Source organism: Melozone crissalis, unplaced genomic scaffold, assembly GCF_028551555.1.
Source record: "Melozone crissalis strain CALT ecotype California unplaced genomic scaffold, PUWL_Pcris_2 ptg000034l_1, whole genome shotgun sequence".
NCBI lineage: Eukaryota > Metazoa > Chordata > Aves > Passeriformes > Passerellidae > Melozone > Melozone crissalis.
This window is the reverse complement of record NW_026535812.1, coordinates 13,077,665-13,099,839: the sequence shown is the minus strand read 5'-3', so window position 1 is coordinate 13,099,839 and position 22,175 is coordinate 13,077,665. Positions and strand designations below refer to the sequence as shown.

Here is a 22,175-nt window from a genome sequence, read left to right as displayed (position 1 = left end):
AGCGGGGCAATGTTGGCCGCTCTGACTTGGGAAAAGTGCGAGAATGAATGGAAGTCGACTAGAAATTTAAATTCCTAAGGGATTACTAAAGTTTTGGCAGTAATTTTCATCACAGCAGTGAAAATATGGAGGACAACAAATTATTTATGAAAGATTATGACTGTGATAGGATGATGAAGTTTCATAATTAATATAATCAAGTGTTTGTCTTAGCACAGATTTTTGTTTACTAGCTCTGGAGTGCCTATAATAATAGTAGTGAGAGTAATAATAATAATATAGCCAAAGTAACATAATAATAATAATAATAATAATAATAATAATAATAATAATGTCATTTAAGTAACTGATTCCAGATTCTCGTGTGCTTTTCTGTATTAAAAGCCAAACAAACAAAATCCTGAGCATTTCGAAGATATCTGCAAAAATTCAGACTCAGACACTGCATCCAGCCCCAGATCTGCTCTCAAAGCTATTGCTGCCGCTCAAAGCAAGCTGTGCAAAGTTCTGCCTGTAGCAGTGGCAGTGCTCTGCCTTGCAGAGAGCAAAGAGCAAGCTGAAAATTATAGGCAGGGAGAAGTGCCAGGGTGGTACTATACTAATCCTTGCTGAGACAACAACTTGTGTTGGAGGCTCGCAGAGAGTCCGGAATTTAATTTCGGGACGGAAGGATCTGTAAACAATATAGCCGAGTGGGTAAAAACTTGCCTTACAATAGCCTGCCAGAAGGTGAATGTCAGATCAAAGGAGAACTGAAAAGATGTCCTTTCATATTTTTTTTTCCCCTAAATCAGCCATGGAAACTTCATGACTCCATAAAACATGTGCTGCTTTGCTGGGGAGGCAGCCTCCAGTTTTCCCTCGGAGAAAGCTTCTCTTCCCTTCTCATTGCCTAACTTGCGTATTGGTTTGGTTTTATGGGTTGGTTTTGGAGGGTTTTTGGGGTTCTTTTCCTTTTCTTTTTGAATCCATGATGACCAACATACAGAGTGCCTTACTCATTTCACATCACACACAAATGGTTTTGCTCTTAACTTTCTACCTCTCTCCCCAAACAGGAACAAAATCAGGAAATGAGGCACAAGACTCCCCTTGTAATGAGGAAAAGAAAACGACTTTACAGAAACATCCTGGAAAAGTCAAGTAAGTTAAAATATGTCCTTTTTACAGTTCAAAGGAGACTGTATTTTTTTCAGCTTAGTGTTTAACGTACTTGCATAAACACAAATCAGCGACAGAACACCCCACCAGCAGCTGCCTAATCCTGCTCAATGCCTATTCATTTGGAGGTTCTAGAATTAATATTTGACGACTCTCTCATTGAAACAACAACCCCTGACCCCATGTGATTGCACTGTCACATTATTCTATGACATATTCATCTTGAATTCATTTACGGACGATTTGATTGGAATGAGGTTTGACATGTATTGGATCCTATTAAAGAAGAAGACTTTGATCTTGTTGATGGGGTTTACATGATATGTATCATCTTTACCAGGGATACCAGGCTTCCACAATGTGGTGTCTAAGTAGTCAGTGACTGACAGCTTATCTGACAGGAATACCTTAATCTTGAGGTCCTGAATGAAATATTCTATTTAAAATAAGCATATGATTTGCTTGTCCTAGGGTAGCTCTAGGTCACAAAATGTGAGAGGCAAACCTAGGCACAAACCGTTGCTTGTCTGGTGGCTGACTTCCCATTGTTCGGGAGCCCTGAAATAAAGAAGTCCCCATAAGTGGATATGGGGTGAGGGAATAAAAACAAAGGCAGAGTGTGCTCTCGAGCTACTCGGTACCCTCTCCTCCCCGAGGTGAAACTGGGATTGCTGAAAGTCTTTCTTGAACCACCTCTTCCTAACCAGCAGTGCCTTCTGCCGGGGCAGCCAGGGACTCGGGCTCAGGTCCTGAGTCTGCTTCCCGCATCCCTCTCTGCCAAAGCGAGTTTAAGGGATAAGGAACAGCGCAGGGTGACTTTCTTGGTCCTCTCTGCTTCTACTCCTCGCGTTTTTTCTCTTTCTCACTGTAAAGATAAGGAGTTTTCAGACTGATCTGTTCCCCTCCTCTCGTTTGGGATTTGAAGCCCAAAAACGCAACCCCCGCAGCCTGTCTGAAGGGTTCAGAGCATCCCGGCCCGGCCCAGGCCTCTGGCACCGGCCGGATATTTTGTAGCTGGCTGGTCGGGAAGTTTCCACAGAGGTGGAAGTGGGAGAACATGGAATGGATGGAGGTCAAATTTGGCTTTCTTGTGCTCCCCGAGGGCAGGAGCTGTGCCTTGACCTGAGGTTATAAAGGGGGCTGCCTCTTCGAAGCAATGCTAGAGATAGCGACAAGCATCTTTATGTTTAGGTAGATTACTGCCGAAAAAACAAGGCTAAGGTAAAGCCGATGAGCAGCTGGGGCCGTTCCCGCCCCGCAAAGGGATGTGCAGCCGGTTCCATGCCGCAGGCCTCGGCGGCGCGGCGGGGCGGGGGCGCGGGCAGGGCCGGACGGTCGGTGCTGCCCCGCGGGCCGCACCCCCGAACCGTGGCAGGCGGAGCGGAAAGCGGGGGGACAGCTCACCCTCAGCCAGGGCACAGCTCAGCCCTCAGCCAGGGCACAGCTCACCCTCACCCAGGGCACAGCTCACCCTCAGCCAGGGCACAGCTCACCCTCACCCCGGGCACAGCTCAGCCCTCAGCCAGGGCACAGCTCAGCCCCTCAGCCAGGGCACAGCTCACCCTCAGCCAGGGCACAGCTCACCCTCAGCCAGGGCACAGCTCAGCCCCTCAGCCAGGGCACAGCTCACCCTCACCCAGGGCACAGCTCACTCTCAGCCAGGGCACAGCTCAGCCCTCAGCCAGGGCACAGCTCACCCTCAGCCAGGGCACAGCTCACCCTCACCCCGGGCACAGCTCAGCCCTCAGCCAGGGCACAGCTCAGCCCTCAGCCAGGGCACAGCTCACCCTCACCCAGGGCACAGCTCACCCTCAGCCAGGGCACAGCTCACCCTCACCCCGGGCACAGCTCAGCCCTCAGCCAGGGCACAGCTCAGCCCCTCAGCCAGGGCACAGCTCACCCTCAGCCAGGGCACAGCTCACCCTCAGCCAGGGCACAGCTCAGCCCCTCAGCCAGGGCACAGCTCACCCTCACCCAGGGCACAGCTCACTCTCAGCCAGGGCACAGCTCAGCCCTCAGCCAGGGCACAGCTCACCCTCACCCAGGGCACAGCTCAGCCCTCAGCCAGGGCACAGCTCACCCTCAGCCAGGGCACAGCTCACCCTCACCCCGGGCACAGCTCAGCCCTCAGCCAGGGCACAGCTCAGCCCTCAGCCAGGGCACAGCTCACCCTCAGCCAGGGAACAGCTCACCCTCACCCAGGGCACAGCTCAGCCCCTCAGCCAGGGCACAGCTCAGCCCTCACCCCGGGCACAGCTCAGCCCTCAGCCAGGGCACAGCTCACCCTCACCCAGGGGACAGCCCCGACGTTCTGCCACGAGAGCCAGGTCGGGGCCCAGAGAAGTGCTGGTGACTCGTCTTTACAACGTGTCACCTCTTTAGAACAACCCTCCAGCTCGGGCCAGCTTTGGGGCCAGGGGCTGAGGACGGGGTGGCGGACACACAGCAGCCATAGGGAAATTCGAGCTCAGGATCAAACAGCCAGTTTGCTGGCCCTGCAGAAGCTGGTGTTGACACATTTGAGAGTTTGCCGAGAGCCCGGCGTGTCTGGTCAATCGTGGCTCAGGCACTGCCAAGAAGCAGGAGACCTCGGTCAGCTCTCGAGTGGCAGTAGTTTGAGCTGGAGCTGCCAAAGGGCTGCACAGACAGGCGTTCGACTTTTCAAAACATTGTGGGAGCCGAGCGGAGCCCGTCCGGGCCTGGGCCCGCTTCCCTCCTCTTGCCCGTTTCTCCGCCTCCCCGCAGTCATGTGGCGGCCCCCGCCCGCCTCCCCCCGCACACAACCGGGCTCACATCAGCCTCACCTAACAGTGAGGGACACCGAGGGCCAGGTTCTCCTCCGCTGCCTGGAAAAGGGTGTGAGAGACAGCCCTGAGTGGGGGGCAACTGAGGGCCATGAGTGTCTGGCAAGAAATCATCATCACAACATTTGAAATGAACTTAGGGCAAAATGGTTATGACTTTTTTTTTAATTGGCAAACTCTTCCAGATGTTTTCTCTCTTGACTGAGAAGTGTCAGAATTGATGGATAACAAGTATGTAGAGATGCAGTGTTTTAAGGAGGTATGAGAAAAGCAGCTTTATTTGGGATTCACAGTCTCAGTACATTTGTAAGTAACAGATTCATACTTCCTAACGTTTGTCTCTTCTGTGCACTCCTATTGAGATGGTCATGAATAGGACTGTCAAATCCATTTCGTAGAGCAAGTAGACTTGAAAGTTGAGATATTGTGAGGATGGTGTGTGGTTTAAAATGCCTGCGTAAACATGTTATGTAAGGTTGGGGAGCTAATTGCATCATTTGTCACTTTTCATCATCTCCACTCAGAAAGATGTGTGCAAGGATGTATCTATAGCTAGCTACCTGAATATCAGCCTAGTTTTACTGTGCAAGTATGGTAAACGCAAGCAGAGACAAAATGCAATTGCAGCCAACACAGAATGTGTGAAGCTGTGTCAAAGATGTCTCCTATGTGGTTATGTATGTACTAAACTTTAATCTCATGGTTTCCAGTCTTTGCCTTGCAGCTTCAGTTATGAAGGTAGCTGGGTTGACATTGCCAAGTAGTTTCTTGTTTTACTGCTTCACATAAAGCCTATCGATCACCATCACTTAAATTCTTACGGAAATGCAAAATTCTATGCTGGGAGCTTTACCTGACGTGCATCTGGTAAAGAATCCACTGGCAAGTTAACAGCAAGTCAATAAATTAAGATGATGAGAGTTTGAAGGGATGGGTAGAGAATTAATCATTGCTATATTTCATAAGACTGTGAGGTTATGTTGGAGCCGTTTTTGTGTCAGGATCCAAGTACTGTGGTAATACAGTGGGTAGATATTTAAAGATGTGTTTTTCCTTCTTGGAGCAGAAGAATCTTTTTCCATGTTTCATTAACTTTTTTAAGTTCACAATCCCCTTCTTAAAAACTTAAGCAGATGCTTCCTCCTGTGCTGAAGCCCTAAGCTTTTCTAAACCTGTAAGGCCTCAGTGTGTCCAGCTAAAACCCAAACCTACACTTCCACCACTAGCACGCAAACCCTGCAGACCATGCTATTTCCTTCAGGTGAGAAACAACAGGACCGAGTCCGCTATGAATGTTTGGCAATACTTTTCCTTCAAGCCAAGGACGGGGATTTTACGTGGAACTGCCCTGTAAGTGTGCGTGAGAGAAAGTGAGAGAGGGAAAGGGAGAGACTCCCTCTTCTGGGTTAAACATTCAGATTCAGCCTGAACATCACGATTGCTCCGGCGGCCAGTAACCAGATAACTGCTAAAACTTGTCGGAGGAGGGGAAAGGGGATGGGATCTCTCAGGGATCCTTTGTCCGGGCTCAGGCACCGGGGCAGTAGCCCGAGTCCCGGGCCGATAGCCCGATGAGTCCCGGGCCGAGGCCGCCTGGCCAGCGAGCGGCCGGTGCGGCTCGGCCGCAGCTTCTGCCGGGCAAGGACGCTCTCCCCGCGCTGGCAACAAGTGCCAAGCACCCGCCGGCAGGACGGGCCCCGGGACCGCTCCGGCTGCCGCTGCTCTGGCCGGGGACCGGCGGGGCTGCCCGTGCTCTGCCGGGGGCGAACCCCGCGGCCGCCCCTTGTCTCAGGGCAGGGCAGCGGGAACGGACAGAGGCGAGGGGGAGGCCGGGGCGATGCCCTCCACTCCCGCCGAGGCTTTTTCCCCGGCCGCAGGCGGAAGGCCGGCAATGCCCGGCCCCGGGCCGAGACCCCGGGCCGAGACCTGGGCAGAGCCCCCCGGGCCGGGCTGCGGATGGGGGCGCCGGGGGAAGGGCTGGCGCGGCGGCGCATGCGCAGCCCGTCCCCGCGCGCGCCCCCCGCGGCACCGGCGATCTCCCTCTCCGGCGGCGGCGGGACCTGTCACGGTGACGTCACCGCGGCGGCAGCCAATGGGCGGGCGCGGCGATTGTGTGGCCGGCGGGGCAGCGGCGCGGCCAGAGCGCGGCCCGGCCGGTCCCGCCGCGCCGTGAGGGCCGCCCCGGCCCCGGGCAGGACGGGCCGCGCCGCGGGACCTCCCCGGCCGCCGCCAAAGCCTCCCGCCGGCCCCCCGAGCCCACCCGCTGGCACGGCCGCCAGTGCGTCCCGCGCCGGGGCGGCGGGAGCGGGAAACTTTTTTATTTTGGGAGAAAGGAGAGAAAAAAAAAAAAAAAGAAAAAAACTAGAAAGTTGTTTCCCCCGCTCCCCCCCTTCCCCCCCGCTGCCCTGTGTATCTCTCCTCCCGCTGTCAGGTGACTTTTTAGCGTTAGAAGCTAATGAGCGTGGATGCTCTGGGGATCCCGGTGATGGACCCTGCTGCTCTCTCCAGGCGGAACACGGCGCTCAGATTAGTAGACTTGGCGGGGGCTCCTTGCCACCAGCAGCACCCCCCTCAGAGCATGACAGGCTTCCCGGGCGTCGCCGGGCACCCCCACACCACGGCGCCCAGGCCGCCGGGGGAACACGCCGCCGAGTCCCGCCTCGGGCCGCAGCAGCTCCGGCCAGAACACATGGGGCACCGCCACCATCCTCCTCTTCATCCTCCTCCTCAGCATCACCCCGCGGCCCTTAAGATCAGCCCTGCCCCTCATCCCCACCACCAGCTCCTCCACCACCACCACCATCATCATCATCATCATCATATGGCAGGCCAAGCCGAGGTGGTCTCTAGTCACACGGCAGCGTTTGGCCCGGCGCAGTCACCAGCAGCCCCTTACCCCGTGTCTCACCCAGCCCAGGCTCTGGCAGCAGGTAGGGACTTCTTCCTCCGCAGAGACCTGCCGGCCCCACTCATGCCAGGGCTGACCGAGCAGCACCCCGCTGCAAGTTCTCACCACGGACTGTTTGTCTCAACAACAGGTAGCTACCCCGGACACCATGGTCACCAGCACCACCACTCAGAAGCTGGGAATCCCTCTCTGTTCACTGGACTCCATGAGCAGCCTCCCCATGCAGCTCCAGGTGGCCATCTAAACGGACAGCTCAGACTGGGGTTACCTGGAGAAATGTACGCCAGGTCTGAACATTTCACTCAAGTACCAGCCTCCAGGACAGATCATTTTGCTGCTTCTTCGCTTCATAACTACGGTGGTATGAATCTGAACGTGAACCTGGCTCCACACCACGGCCCGGGTGCCTTCTTTCGTTACATGAGGCAGCCCATCAAACAGGAACTCATCTGTAAGTGGATTGAGTTGGACCAGACTCCTAAAAAATTATGCTCGAAAACTTTCAGCACGATGCACGAGCTGGTGACTCATGTCACGGTGGAGCACGTTGGAGGACCCGAGCAGTCCAATCACATATGTTTCTGGGAAGAGTGTCCAAGAGAAGGGAAACCTTTCAAGGCCAAATATAAACTTGTAAATCACATCAGAGTCCACACAGGTGAAAAACCTTTCCCCTGCCCTTTCCCAGGCTGTGGCAAAGTGTTTGCCAGATCAGAGAATCTCAAAATACACAAAAGAACTCATACAGGTCAGTATGTAAAGCTCTCTTTACTCTCTTTCTCTCTGTTATTCCGCGTACTGATTTGCTTTTTTTCCTTCTCCTTTTTTTTTTTTTTTTTTTTTTTTTTAATGTATCCTTTCAGTTGTTATTGAATGCACGCCAAGTACTTCTGGAAAATAAATTCTCAGATTTGTTTGCTTCTTTACCGTTTGGAGAAGGGGGAGGAAAGGGGGGGGAAGGGGAGAGTGAAAGCAAATCTCAGAATTCTCGTCCATATTTTTTTCTGGTTGTGCAGAGAGGTTGCTGTAATGTTTATATGGTTAAATCTGTGTAAATATCGAGCGATATAGCTTCTAATTCTGCTAATTCACACAGGCGAGGATTTTTTTTTCGATTTAAAGTTGTCGGGGGGGGAAAAATGAAATCATTGTGCAAGCTCACAAATTAAAAGTGAACAATGGAAGTTACAACTTGTCTAGTCAGTTTTGACTGATGTCGCTGAGATGCTGCTGCTCGAACATTGTGAGAATAACACAGCTGCGACCTTTTCGTTCAACAGTTCTGTTTTGGGCAGAGGGAGTTTCAAATGTTTGATCTGAATAACACTGACATTTTTAATGAGCATTGCCTTCCAACGACTTTCTGCATTCGCAAATATGAGGAGCTGCGATTTCTGATTCTCGTGAGGGAAAAAAAAAAAGAAAGAAAGAAAAAGGAAAGAAAGAAAGGAAACCCTTGTGTTGTTTCGGCCTGTACATTCTGAAATGTCATTTGCAGATCTGTTAAGTGAAATTGGGACATGTGTCAGAAACATCTGTTAGTTCTAGTTAACAGAAAATAAAGTAACACGATGGACGATCTTGCAGAACTACGTTTGAACTCTTCCGGCCAGGAAAGCATTTATAATTAATGAAATTGCACGTAGAAAGTTTTCACACTTCCAGGAGCAGCTTGTGAAGTTGTATTAATTAGTTTAGCAGCCGGTGTTTGTAGTCCATAGCGCTGGCTTTTCTTTTTTTTTTTTTTTCTTTTTTTTTTTCCTTCTCTAAAGAAGAAGATAAGAAATAAGCCCTTTTTGGAAAATTTAATCTGTTCCAGTGTAGGGTTTTCCTCCCACCCCCTTCTGTACAGCCTTATGCACTGCGAGGGAAACTACATAATCCTATTGTAAGATCTGCTTACAGCCAAACGATTTTTTTCGCCTTCCAGTTCATAAAACTCCCCTTCCCCCATGCTCGGTGCAGGGCTTGACCTTCCAGGAGTTGCATTTTTTATGATAGAGCGCGACGTGATATAATATGCAGAACATACACTAATTTCGTATCGCTATCATCTAAACATAGCACTGAGATTTTACAGCGACCGTCACTCGTCACCTCATTATTTTTCCATCGCTCTATGAGGAGTAAGTCTGTGTGCGGGGCGGGGTGGGGGGTGGCGGGGAGGAGGTGGACGGCAGCGTAGTTGTGTTCCTCGTTGCTGCCTTCTTGGCCCCCTTTTTCCTCGAAAAAGGGGTATCCCCGGGTCATGGAACTTGTATCCCAGCCAGCTCCTTGTTGGATCAGCACAGGTACAGCCATTAACCGGGAGAGCTCATCTCTTAATGACAGTGTTTTTCTTAAGTAAACAAACTTTTACTGCTCTTTAACGGCCTCACTGTTTGAAGTCTCTGAAGCAGAAAATGGTTAAATTCTTGGGAAAACTGACCTACATCGGAGATGCAGGTTCAGGGCAAACCCGAGAGCGGAGATTCGCGTTTATTAAACACCATTCGGCGCGTCTGTACTTTTGGCTTTAACTTTCTCGGTGATTAATTGCTGTATTGTGCAAACTCCTGCAGGGCCTTTATGGTTCCACCGTTTCTATTAAACACCCAGAAGTTGTCAAAAACGCAATGTTTCTGAAACCCTAATAGAACTCACTACGAATTATTCATGAAGACAGTTCTAGATTCAACAGGAAAATTATTGCCTCCTTAAATATTAATGACTTCTGATTTCTCCGAGGCTGGGGAGCAGGCAGAGGGATATCTGGCGATGTACGAGTTCCCCAGGTTGGAGGATAAGGCCGTTCAGGCGGCGGCGGCAGCGGGACGAGCAGGACGGGCTGGGATCACTTCGCCGCCTTCCCTGAGGGCCAGGAACAATGGTGCGAGGCGTGGGACGGAGCCCCGCTCCCTCCCTGCGGCCCCGCCGCCCCCGCGCCTCGCCCGCAGCCCGGGAGCCGCCAGCTCCGGCTTCCCCCCGCCGCCAGTCACCCGGAGAAGTTGGTAAATACCTTAATCCACTCCCGGAGACGGGGGATTATGCCACAAATTCCAGGCTGAGTTTCACTGAACACTTTTGCCCAGCTACAAGTGTGGGGGTAAAATGGCGGTAGAGTCTCCATCGCCCGCGGAACTTTGTGCGTGGCTGCGGCTCCGTGCCCGGGCTGCGGCAGCCGTGACCCGTGCAGTGTCCTCTCCCCGCCGGGCAGGGATTTCCGCCAAAGAAAACCTGCTCCCGCGAAAGGAATACTTGCAAATGGCTCGGATGGCTCCTCTTTATTGAGGCGTTCAGGGAATGCAACCCGGGCAGCTGAGAAAATGCTGCCCTCTTCCCACTTGAAACCCGGCTGCACGGACGGACCTTTCAGTGGCTCTTTCAGGGGGTTAAGCGAAGTTGAACATTTTTCAACTCGGCAAAGCGCAGTGCGGCGCAGCCCGCTTTTACCTGAATGGAACTCACTTTGCACAAGCAGAGTGCTTATGAGGATGGCTTTCCCTGGGGTCTCCTAACTTACTGCTTGCTTGTACTACACTAATATCCTTGATTTGTTGTCTCAACTTAGATGCTGAAGGTCAAATTATTTCCTTACGTGGAACTCTAATTAGATTATAGGCGGGCGTGTGTCTATGCATATGCACCGCTGTATGTCGACGGTATTTGGTTACAGAATCCGCATCGTTTTGTGAGAGACCTTATTTTTAACCTCTTCCCTCCCTTCCCTCCAACGCCAGCTATTTACCCATCCTCCGTGCAAATGCTAGCGGTGCAGGATGTCAGTGCTCCTCATTGACCATTACAGTGCGGAAAGGGCATACTTTAAACGCGGAGCCATGAGCCTTTCCCACCCACCTTGCATAAAGTGCATTCATGTGAAATATTTGGAATGCCTTCCTTTATTTTCCTCTGCTCGCAGCCGAGCCCGATGTAGACTGAGTCTCTCCTAAATTTAATAATGACGAATTGGGAGGGAAAAAAATAAAAACGACAACCACAAACGTACAACCCAAGAAATTCAAAAAACAGAACAAAACACACAAAACCAAATATTGGAAGTCCTTTCGGCTACATGCGCCATGATGGGGAACGCAGTTGCTTTGTTTGTACTTCACGTTAAAGTTAGGCCACGTATTTTTGTGGAGTCCTCTCCGCCCTGATACTTTTTGACTTTTGAGGGATGAGGAAGATATTTTCATAATCGGTTGGTACAGGACCTGGGTACCCCTTGGCAAGCAGAGTTTTGCAGTTTGCTATTGTCAGCGACAATAATGCCGCCAGCATTTCATCCTGCATCTGGCTGTGGCGTGTTTCCTTGAAAACCTCCTGTATATCGTCTACCATGGCAGGTCCACACGGTTCGAGGTTACACTTTCACACGACTCCAGCAACACGATTGTGTTACTATTATGCATAACACCACTTATTATATGATCAGACAATTTAATCCCGATTGCAATTCCTTCAGTGGCTGTGTAGGTTGAAATGGAAAGGGAATCCTACCCTGGCGACAGTGCCGTGCTCTGGCCTAGTCATCCTTCTGCTGAATCTTTATAATTTTTCCCGCACAATCACTGTCTTTCTGAAATATTTCGTACTTTAGCACACGGTATCAGCAAGCTGGGGAGCAAGGAAAGGAAGGGGATGTGGATCTTCCATGGCATTGTAATCAGTGCAAGTATGAAGTGGATGAAATACGATCTAGGCAGGTTATGGAAAATATTTCCACGTGCCTGGGGGACTGTGAGAAATGTATTTAACGTTAAAGCCTTCAAAGGGATAAATCACTGACCGCTCTTTCTGCAGGACTTCGGGGTCTGCGGGGACAGCACAAGTTTGCTCGGATCGAGCAGTTCTCCTCTAAGTTTTCCTTGTTTCGGAGCTTTGTCTTTTGCACAAACCCTTACGATGGCACCCACACAGGCCAGGGGAAAGGGAAGGAGAAGCTGGCTGGGCAGGGCGCTCCGCCTGCGGAGCCGCATGCGGGTGGGCATGGAGCGCGGCTCCGGGGGATGCTCGGCGGGGCCCGCGGGGAAGGGCAGAGCTAGTGAGAGGAGATTCCGCGGGGAGAGGAGCCGGCAGGGCCGGAGAGAGGGGTCCGGGGAGGCTGTGGGCTGCGGGGGTGAGGGATGCGCTGCTCCCGGCCCCGCCGCCGCCGCTAATGGCTGTGCTCGCCCATTGCCTCCTGCAGGGGAGAAGCCGTTCAAATGTGAATTCGAGGGCTGTGACAGGCGCTTCGCCAACAGCAGCGACAGGAAGAAGCACTCGCATGTCCACACCAGCGACAAGCCCTACAACTGCAAAGTGAGAGGCTGCGACAAGTCCTACACCCACCCCAGCTCCCTGAGAAAACACATGAAAGTGCACTGCAAATCCCCTCCTCCCAGCTCCGGCTACGAGTCCTCCACGCCCTCCTTGGTGTCCCCCTCCTCGGACTCCGGCCGGGAGCCCCCCGCCTCCTGCTCCCACGCTGAGCCCTCCGCGCCCGCGCAGCCCGCCGCCAACCTGAGCGAATGGTACGTGTGTCAAGGCGCGGGGCCCCGCGGCCCCTCCGGGCCCCCCGGCGCCTCCCCTCCGCCGCGCCTCCCCGCCGAGCCCCGGCCCCGCTGCTAGGGCGCGCCGGGGGCGGCGGCGGGCGGCCCGGCCCGGTACGGCCCGGTACTGCCCGGTACGGCCCGGCCGGCACGGGGAGCGCCGGGCATGGGGAAGGCGAGCGGGAGCGGCAGCGAGAGGCGCTTGACTGAGGAGCGTGCGGGTGGGCCCTGCCCGCGCCCCCGGCACCGCGCACACGGGAGGGCTGCGCTCGCCTCGGCCGCGGCGCTGCCGCCTCCTCCCGCCGTGCCACACACCCCCGCTCTGACCGCCTTGCTCCCGTCTGTTTACATGCCAACTGATTTGCATTCCCTTTCCTTATTCCTGTCCTTTTCCCTTTCCTTCCTTTCCCTTTCCCTTCCCCTTCCTCTTCCCGTTTTCCTTTCCCCTTCCCTTCAGTGGTTTCATACAGATTTTCTCTGTACAGATTTTCTCTTGTCAACAGTATTGTGTGCTGCACTGTTCTGTTCGCCCACGATTTTCTGTGAGAGTGTGGTTTTTTAAGAAATATATATATATATATAAACTATTATTTGTTACCAATTTGTACAAAATGGATCCATTAAATTTTTTGATTAATTAACCCGTTCGATGGACGTTTCTGTAAAGAATCTCCTCACTTTTCCCTCTTTCTGTACATAAATACATATATATATATTTCCTCCCCCCACCCAGTAGTCGCTAATAAAGAAAAGCCCAGGGGGGTGCGATGATTGACTGTCCATTTTAGCTCCCACTGGTAATGACTTCTAATACCTAAACATGCCCGTCCCCACCCAGAGCGCGGCTCCTGTTGAACCGTGGGCGCTGGAGCTCCCGGGGGGGCGGTTCTGGGGGGGTTTGGGGGGAGCCCGTTCTCCGACGTCACCACCAGGGCGGGGGCCGGGCAGCCCCCGGCAGCGCGGGGACCGGGGCCGCTGCTCCGCGGCTCTGCCCTCCGAACAGCCCCGAGGAGAAATGAGCCGCTCCCACACCGCGCCTTCAGCATCTCCATGCTGCCCCAGAGCCTCAAACCTGCAGGGTTCACTGCACCGGTTCAAGGAAAGAAGGGAGGGGGGGTAACAAAATAAACAACCCCCAAAATAAATAAACAAAGCTCTCCACTGGGGTAGCTTGAAACTACCGAATGGTGCCGTTTTAATTACTTTAATTATGTTTAAGAATACCAGATAGTATGGGCAAATAAATAGCATAGGCTGCTGGAAAGGGTTTCTGTGGCTTGCGGAGAGCAGACAGAAGGCTGCTGTAACCGCATCCTCTGGTGTCTGACAGATCACCTCCGCACCCAGGTGACTGGGGTTACCACGAGTGTACAACTGTACACACACGCACACACACACACACGTGCATGTTGATACCGAGAAATATAAAAACGACAGGAAAATAAATAGCTGCTCAGTGACTAAAACCACCCCAATGTCCAGGGCTTTCCTTACTTATACACCCGTATTTTCCCCCCCAAGGCACCAAGTCGGCGTTGCTTTCTTCATTCGCCCAAACTCAACAACTTTTGTGTTTAAACACCACGGATAGTGACAACAGCATGTCGCTAACGGGAATACACTTAGGGAATCAGCTAGGTGAGAGCAATGTGTGTAAGAGAAATCTAAACAGGGGAGAGTTGTGCCCCTTTCCAGCCCCCGAAACTTGTGTCATGGAAATCGAGAAGTGCAGAAGCCAAATGCGGGTAGGGAGGATGTTTCCATCATGTCCCGAGATCTGTTTATTTCTTTATTTCTCTATTTACAGAAGTATTTGGATGTGCAGGCTAATCACCTTTAATTTTTCATTTGCTTGTTACAGATGTCTACCCCGTTGCTCTCAAGGTAATCTAGACAGAAGCCGCTGAAAGCCTGAATCTTATGCCTTAGACATCAAAGCAAGCTCGCACAAAGAAGTATTTCTTCACAACGGTGAATCTTCATGGTAAGTTAGGATTTCTATGGCAATAGGCAAGTCATACTTAAATAGTGAAAGGCGAAGTCTGGAGCCCGTCCAGTCTTTTCATTAAGGACATAATATTTACGTCTAACAGGCCCTTTTTCTTGTGTATACAAGTATATATTTTTGTTTGACGCGAACTAAATCATTTTCATTTAATTTCCGGTAAACAAAACCCACGCGAACAGGGCACTTGTTCCAGACCATAATAAAAATGGATAAGACTGTCAGGAAGAAAAGGCCCGCTTGAACCGTCGCCTCAGCTCACTTTTGTTTCTGCTTTCTGCCAGGATCAGAGAATGCATTTGGGATTTGAGGGCGAGTTTCTAAAGGCAAGGAAATGGTTTTTAAGGGGGGAAAGAAAAGGAGAAAGGTCTAATCAAGCTCGGGTTGTTCAAAGGGCCTGATTTTGGGGTTGAAAGTGTGAGTTTTATGGTGCATCAGCATGCCACGTTAGGATCGCTATGGTAATGAGGAGAGCAATAGCAAGCGGCCTTCAAAGGAGGCACACTCCATTTGAGACAGTCTATTAAGATACATTTGCACTGACCTTTGGTTTCATGCTAGCTTAATACACTCAATCTGCTCCCCGCTAGAGATAGACTTCCTCCACCTAATGCACTTCGGCGGAGCTGGGTTTTGCTGGGCTTCGCCCTCCCCCCGAGGCCAGCTCCGTTCCGACGCTGCAGCCCCGGTCTCCTTGATCCCAAAGCAAGGGACTGCCAGTCCCCCAAGCCCGGCGGGAGCTCCCGCCCGCTGTCCCCAGCCTTTCTGACCAGCTTCTAGCAGCAAGAACTGGCCACAAAGCCTGAGGATTGCTTCCCTTCCTCTCTATCAAACGTGGCAGAGGAAGAAAGGATGGGGACTAGCAGATCCCCCTCCTCGGGCTGCCTCTGTCTCAGGGAGTAGGTGTCCCGATGGAAGTGCCCCAGGAGCTGGGAAGCGGGGTGAGCTCCGAGGGGAGACGGCCGTACCCCCTTCTCACCCTGCCCGGTCCCGCTGTCCCAGCGAGAGCAGGCTCCGTGGTGCGGGGAACTTGACACCCGCATGGCCGGGGCCATGGGCGCTGGGCCATGGGCCCGGGAAAGTTAGAAGTCCATGTTCCAGTAATTGTCTTGTTGTTTATTTTATCCAAGTACCCTAGTGAATAGGGGAAAAATAAACACGGGGAAAAAAAATTCAAACAGTTGAGTCGTCTTTAGTGCCAGCCCTTGTGGTTGAATAAAAAGGATGGTCCAATTTCTATTGAGCTGAGAAATCTTTGAAGTGGGAGTTATTATCTGAGAAATTCCTGCTCGTCGTCCTAACAACGCTGATGAAACGTAAAAGGTTCTTTGTCAGCGATTTGTTCTCCTCTCTGTCAAACTCACCCTGCCCGTTAGCTTTAAACCGTTTCTAAAGAGATAAAATCAAACTTTTAAAGATAACTTTAGGGGCCCAGAGGGTGCAGAAAATACCAAACTATCGAATCCTGTGTATAGACATACATCTGGATATATGTGGCCGTGTCTGCGTGAAACTCTGACTGTGTACAGATGTCCATGGATGTCTGTATGACCTTACAGTTCGAAAGTTGAAATTATGTCCATTGTTTTTGCATTTCATCCTCCAAACTTTTCCGTCTAATAAATTATTCCTACACACACTCTGCACGGAATGCGATTCTTGGGCGAAGGCAGAAACGTTGGGTTTCATTAACACCACTTTGTGACCAACAAATGTTTTCTCTCCAGTAGAGTGAGAGCAAGAGCGTAGACACAGAGTGAATTCTTTGATCATTTAACAGTCCGAATACCTATCACGCATGTATATACTGCAATGTATCGAAGTTGTTAACGCATTCAAAGTGATGGCTTCCATATGCTCTCATGTTTTATTGTCTGTACGTGTAAGGATAGTCAAACTGCATCCCTTTTGTATCTTCATTTTATAAACATCGTGGTGTTGTACTGAAATGATTCCCTGATCAAGTTTTATTTAGTAGTTTCTCATTGGATATCATGCAGTGCCCTGCTCGGAATATGAATTCCTTGAAGCTGTAACTCATCAGTGTACTTCTGTTTTAGTTGTTAAAGAATTATCTGAGCCCAATCCTGCCATTCTAAGCCAAACCATTCATTTAATGGGACCTTTTCTGAGTAAAGACAGAGTCAAATTAGAGTGGAGTGGGTATTACTATTATTCTTGTTATTATTTTTTTGTCTTGTCATATTTATGAGAAAATATAGCACATTCTTTGTGAACTGTACAGAGAAGAAGCCGCTGAAAAATGTAGCTTGCAGAAAAACATTTACAATGTTGGTATACTGTATCTTTTTCCAGACTTCTTATAGACCTTATTTTTCTTTATCACATGTTTGGCAATGAAGGAATGCTTTGTTGTGTTCTTGAACATACTATTTATTTTTAATATTTGGATTTTTTTTACAATAAATATTTATATGCATTTCATTTCTATGGTTATTTTTACAAATGTGCACTTTTAAATTATGTGTTTGTACTGATGATACCGAGCCATTCCTAAAACCCGGTGTAATCAACCTTCTCTTTCTTTTGATTTTTGTATTACTTGAAAAAAATTGCCCAAAACTGTGTACTATTAATGTGGTGTACAATCAAGTATTAATGAGTGGTTTTTTGTTGGTCTTTAACCTTTTTTAATGTTAATCGTTTTAGGTTGGCATTTACATTAAAAGAACAGAACAAAACAAACCCCTGCTTTGGCTTCATTTCTGCGACAGCATTTTTCAGATCGCAGCCTTCAAACCGACCGTACTTTAAGCACTGGCCAAGGTGCAGGGTGCGAGAACAGAGCCGGCGTCACCCAGGGGCAGCCCTGTCCCTCTGGGGGTGGATGCGTGTCCCGGTTACCTCCGCAGTGGCACTCTGGCTCCTCAGTGCGACACTGGGGACACTAACGCTGGGATGCTGGGCACCAGCACTCGGGGGATTGCCGTGAGTTTTCAGCAGAGGCCACCCCGAGAGGCTGCTGCTCCCCTCCGCCCTAAGGCTTGTTGTTTCGATGCAACTGCTCTTTTGAACAATTTCCACACACCCCCTCCAGAATGGGTCCTAGTCACAGCGAAATAAAACCTTTTTATTAGGTTCCCAGGCGGATTTAGGGCATTTTATTTCTTTTTTAAGTGAAGGGAATTCTTTCGCCAGCTACAGTAATCTGAAAGTAAGCCTTCTTTGCCTTGCGCATTGCCCTGATGGATGTTAACGCGTTCCGGGGTTCCGCAGCTCCCGGACCTGCTCGGAGCTCCCTTGGCAGGACAAACCCCAGCTTTGCTGTTTGCGGGGACTTTGCTGTTTGCGGGGACTTTGCTGTTTGCAGCAGCCTCGGGCACACCGCGGCCCGAACCGGCCGGCGCCTCGCGCATGCGCTGCCCTGATTGCTTTTAGAAAAGGAAAACTTGAAAGAAGTTGCCTAACACACAGAGATGACAAAAAGTTGGCTTTAGCTGCCAGGAATATTGTCAATAGAGAATACATTTGACTACATGAAGGGGGAGAGAGAAAGAAAGAAAATAATTTAAGAAATAATAGAATTCAAGAAAAAGAAATGAAGGAAAACATGTTTGCTGGTCTGTAAAAGACAAAAACTGGCCCATAAAGGAAAGGAGGGCTAACAGTACATGCTAATTAAAGAATACAATTCTATGGTCTATAATGATTGAGCGAAGACATGTACTTATTACACTTGACTGTCAACAAGGGAAGGAATGTCCCCTCAGACAACATGGTGAGAGACGTGTGGGCATTATTAGTGGCCCTTTTATAGACATTGCCTTTTCTTTCTCAATGCTGACAAACCATTTTGGAGGGAACCATCCCCTGTTGCTTCCTATCATCGATCCCCATGCAAGGCCCTGCATTGTGCAAGTGCATTAATTAAAGACCATTCATTTAACAATAGCACATTGTATGTTCAGGAAAGGAAGATTAGAAATATGAATCAGTAACCGAGACCCGTTTCCGCCACCTTACCGGGAGAAGCGGAGGGGAAGGAGGTGCAGCGTGCGGTTAAACACCCTGCACCACCCGGACCGAGCGGGGCTCAACTCCGCTTAGGCTTTTGGGGAGAGAAATCCTGAAACCGATTACAATTGGAAACAACAACAACAACAGAAAAAGGTTGTCAAGTGTCTCCGTGGGCGCCAGATCGCTCGACCCCGCTCGGCGTCTCGCCAGCCGCCCGCTCCAAGGGGCCGCGCAGCCCGGCACGGCCCGGCTCTGTCCGGCGCCCCAGCCGGGCCCGACCGCGTCCGGGGCTGTGTGCGTGTGCACACACATCCCCTCGCACATTTGTTATGTCAACGGGTTTGCTCCGGCTGCGTGTAGAGGCACAGGCGCAGGACCTGCGTCCATCCCTCCCCATCCTGCGCTGCCCAGATTTTTGCAGTCCAAAGGAAAAACCATCTGGTGCCCCAAAGCCGGTCGTGATACAAACGTGACTTATCGTGAGAAGGTAGAAGGAAAACGCAGGGAGAAGGAGGTTATGAGGGAGCGGGGGAAGGACAGAAGACGGATTCCCAGTATCACCCACATGACTTACTAAGCGGCTCCAGCTCCTCTAAAACCTCTGGGCCATATGTTAGTTTATTTACACCCTTTGTCTTTTCGTGTGTCGCCTGGTGAAATAATATTCCTGGGATATAAATGAAAGTAAGCTACAATAAACAAACAAGGGCAGCGCCCGCTAAAGCGATGTGTAACATTTCTGAGTTTCCAACAGAGTATGTCGTCCCCTTGGTTATAATGGGGCCAGGATAGCAATTGAAGCTTTTAGTTAAAGCTCTTAGATTTTTAATGCTGAATGTCACGTTGACTCCACTTTCTGACAGATGACTTAGTTTTTTGCAGGATTACACTAAGGGAGGAGAAGGAGGGGGAAGGACAAAAGTCACCGCAAAAGCTACTCTTTAACAGTTAAAAAGAAATGGCACAACAGACTAAGGTGCTCTTAATGATGGTAACATCTCAGAGAAACCTCTGCAACTTCCCGTGAGGCTGACTTCAGTCTCAACTTCTTCTGCATATGGATCCACCCCGCTCAGACGCCAGGACCACTCTGGCTCCTTTGGATCAGGCGCCGAGACCCCGCGGAGCTGCAGAGGGTGCGGGCAGCAGCTCCCGAGTTTAAAATCCGTGCACCAACTTCGTTTTCTTCGTCATGAGGCAGCCAACCTCATGGCCGGGCTGGAGCTCGCCGGTCTACAAGGAAACCTTTTTCCTAAAATAATTAGACGCTCTAACAGATCGGCAGATTTTTTTCTTACCCCCCAGTCAATGTTACCCAGAGGATCGGCTCTCTGCTGCCGCAAAACCCTTCTCCGGGTCATTGCGGGTTGCCTGGGCCGGGAGAGCCACTCCGGGGGTCCGGGCTGAGCCCCCGGCAGCGGGAGCCGGGCTGAGCCCTGCGGGGCTGGGGCGGCCCCGGGACAGCGCCGCCCGCAGCTCCCTCCTGCCTCCCCTGCCTCGCTGCTGGCCCTGGGGGTACCTGCTACAGCACGCCCTGAACATCAGACAAAAGCGTGGACTCCCCCTCATCCCCCCAGCTGTTTCGGGAAGACACACACAAAAAAAAATTAGTCTTCAACTTTTGACTAGTGTCTGCTGGCTTAAATTATTCTCTGCCCTGGGTGGGGGCATCGGTGAAGCAATGCGAGCTCCCTGCTCCATCCCCCGCTGCCGCGGGCGGCCGGGAATCAGGGTGCGCCTGAACTTGGGCACAGGCGGGCTGCCCTCCCTCCTCCCTCGTCACGGGGAGTCCCGGAGTGGGGAGTCACAGGGAGGTTTCAAGGGGGGAGGTTTTGTTATCCCTACCTGAGGACAGATTAATCCCCGCATATACTTGATAAAGATGAAGATCTTGCTGGGAGGAAGAGGGGGAAAAAACGGGTAGGAAAAGAAAGGAATCACTGGATTGTTATTGTCTAGAAAACAGGCCACCTTAAAAAACCTGTTGTAGAAATACAGAGAGTCCTTTAAGTGTGAAATATCATTTCATTGTAAATAGTCAAAAAAGAGTCGGTAATCCAACTTCCGGAAACTGTTCTGAATTATTTCAGCAGACTCTTTTAAAAGAGGATTAGCAGGGCTTTAGGGGCAAAATCCTTCTGTTTTATTCAATCTCTGATTTTATGTTATAATTACTAGATGTAAAGACTCGCGAATTAGTATGCAGGCGTCGTTCAGACATTATGCAGGTGCTATTCTAATCATTCAGCTTTTTAATTAAGGAACGAGGTAAGAAAACAGAATCATAAAAACACTTTTGTGAGAGCTGAGAAAATCGTGAGCGACTGCATGAATAAAGCCTTTATACCTTATCCTGACAGGTCAGACACCAATTGCCTGACTTACGACCTTTTCTTGCTGAAACAATGGTTAACAGCTTTCTCACCTTGTTCCCATTATAGCCTTTATTCTCGCAGAGAATTTATGGAAATGGCCCTAAAATGCTTACACTAAAGAGGGAGATGCAAAAAGGTATTGCAATTTTAATTGGTGCGTGTCCCGTACAAAGATACTTTAATTCGGGTCATGCGGGAATTGAGGCACTCGGCTTGGCACGAGGATTTGGGTAGATCGAAACGGTTTGAAGCATAAAATTCTCCTTCGGGAGCGGAGGGGACACAAACAAGCAAAAAAGCCACCCAAAGTTGCCGGGATGCCCGGACAGCCGCCGCGGCTGGGACGGCGCGGGGTCCCCCTTTGTTCAGCGCATCAGAAGGCATCGTGTTCCCTGGTCCCGCGATGCAAACTTAAAGCCTTTGTGGGGCTTTGTTATTATTATTTAATTTCTTTCCCTTGCCTTCCTGCTCTCCCCTCCTCTCCACCCTCCCTACGCCTGGCACGACTGCATCACGTGTATTAACATATGAATGAAACAACCAGAGCCAATGCACTTAAGGTAATACCTATGCTCCGATCTCGCCTGATTATCTTTTTATAGAAAGTTACATTAACTAATGACATTTACATAAATATGAATAATTAGTAAGGTAAGTAATTCTGCTCCGACGGGGGAAGGCGGAGTAGGGAAGAGCCTGAGCCCAATTTTCGTCTCCGTAGACCTGGACGCTGCTTCGCCCTGGCACTGGACAGGAGGCATGGAGTCCTCTGCGGGGAGGAGGAGAACTGTCACGTTTATATTGTTCTCTCTCTATTTTTTTTTTCTCCTCCCCCCCCCCCCCCACCTTTTTTTTTTCCCTCTTGTGCCCCTCTTTTATCTCCCCTCCAGACCTCCAGTTCTGAGCAGAGTTCAGTGGCTGTAAATGATAGGTTCCCAAAAGCATCAATCCGCGCTCCTCTAGTACTTGGCCGAGAACAATGCAAGTATTAGGATATCAGCAGCACTCGAAATGATCACGCGTTAAATTATTTTGCTTTCACGGATGAGGGGGCTTTTTTCCAATGTAAATCAAGCGCTTTAGTTATTAAGTCTGAACACTAATCTCCAACAACCTTTACATAATGTGGCAGAATGTGCCACACCACTTCGCACCTGCACTCTGAATAGAGCCGCCTTTTCAATGTAAGACACGCTTGTTGCCCCTGGGCTCCAAAGGAGTTGTGTGAATAAGTCAAGCTTTTTGAATACCCCTACTCGCTTTCTCTTCCTCCTTTGATCACAGAAAATGTCTTCTAATTTGTCCTTTTTCATTGTAACAACGTTTTCAAGTCTCTTTTTATTTTCCAAACCACATATTTATAAAGAACATAAATCGCCCCAGAAAACAAAAGTTCTCTCCTCGCCAACTGGCCGAGTAGCCTATGAC

At 50.5% G+C, this 22,175-nt stretch overlaps 1 protein-coding gene across 3 annotated transcripts; it reads left to right on the top strand.

Annotated features, from left to right (window-relative positions):
- Positions 1-1,067: 1,067 nt before the first annotated feature.
- ZIC4 (Zic family member 4) lies at positions 1,068-14,338 on the top strand. 3 transcript variants are annotated; one of them, XM_054283015.1, is made up of 4 exons: positions 1,068-1,143; positions 7,004-7,621; positions 12,047-12,371; positions 14,251-14,338. In XM_054283015.1, coding segments are annotated over exons 1-4 (1,014 nt in total). In that variant the 5' UTR covers positions 1,068-1,073; the 3' UTR covers positions 14,252-14,338. The 3 variants fall into 3 exon arrangements, with proteins under 3 accessions (XP_054138990.1, XP_054138987.1, XP_054138986.1); XM_054283012.1 differs by lacking the exon at positions 1,068-1,143 and having other exon boundaries at positions 6,421-7,621; XM_054283011.1 differs by lacking the exons at positions 1,068-1,143; positions 14,251-14,338 and having other exon boundaries at positions 6,421-7,621; positions 12,047-12,468.
- Positions 14,339-22,175: the final 7,837 nt, after the last annotated feature.

Excerpts from the sequence above, each read along its gene's own strand:
- ZIC4 (XM_054283011.1), top strand. The coding sequence starts at position 6,421 with ATGAGCGTGGATGCTCTGGGGATCCCGGTGATGGACCCTGCTGCTCTC. Across the intron at positions 7,622-12,046 it reads ACACAAAAGAACTCATACAG|GGGAGAAGCCGTTCAAATGT; the intron begins GTCAGTATGTAA and ends TGCCTCCTGCAG.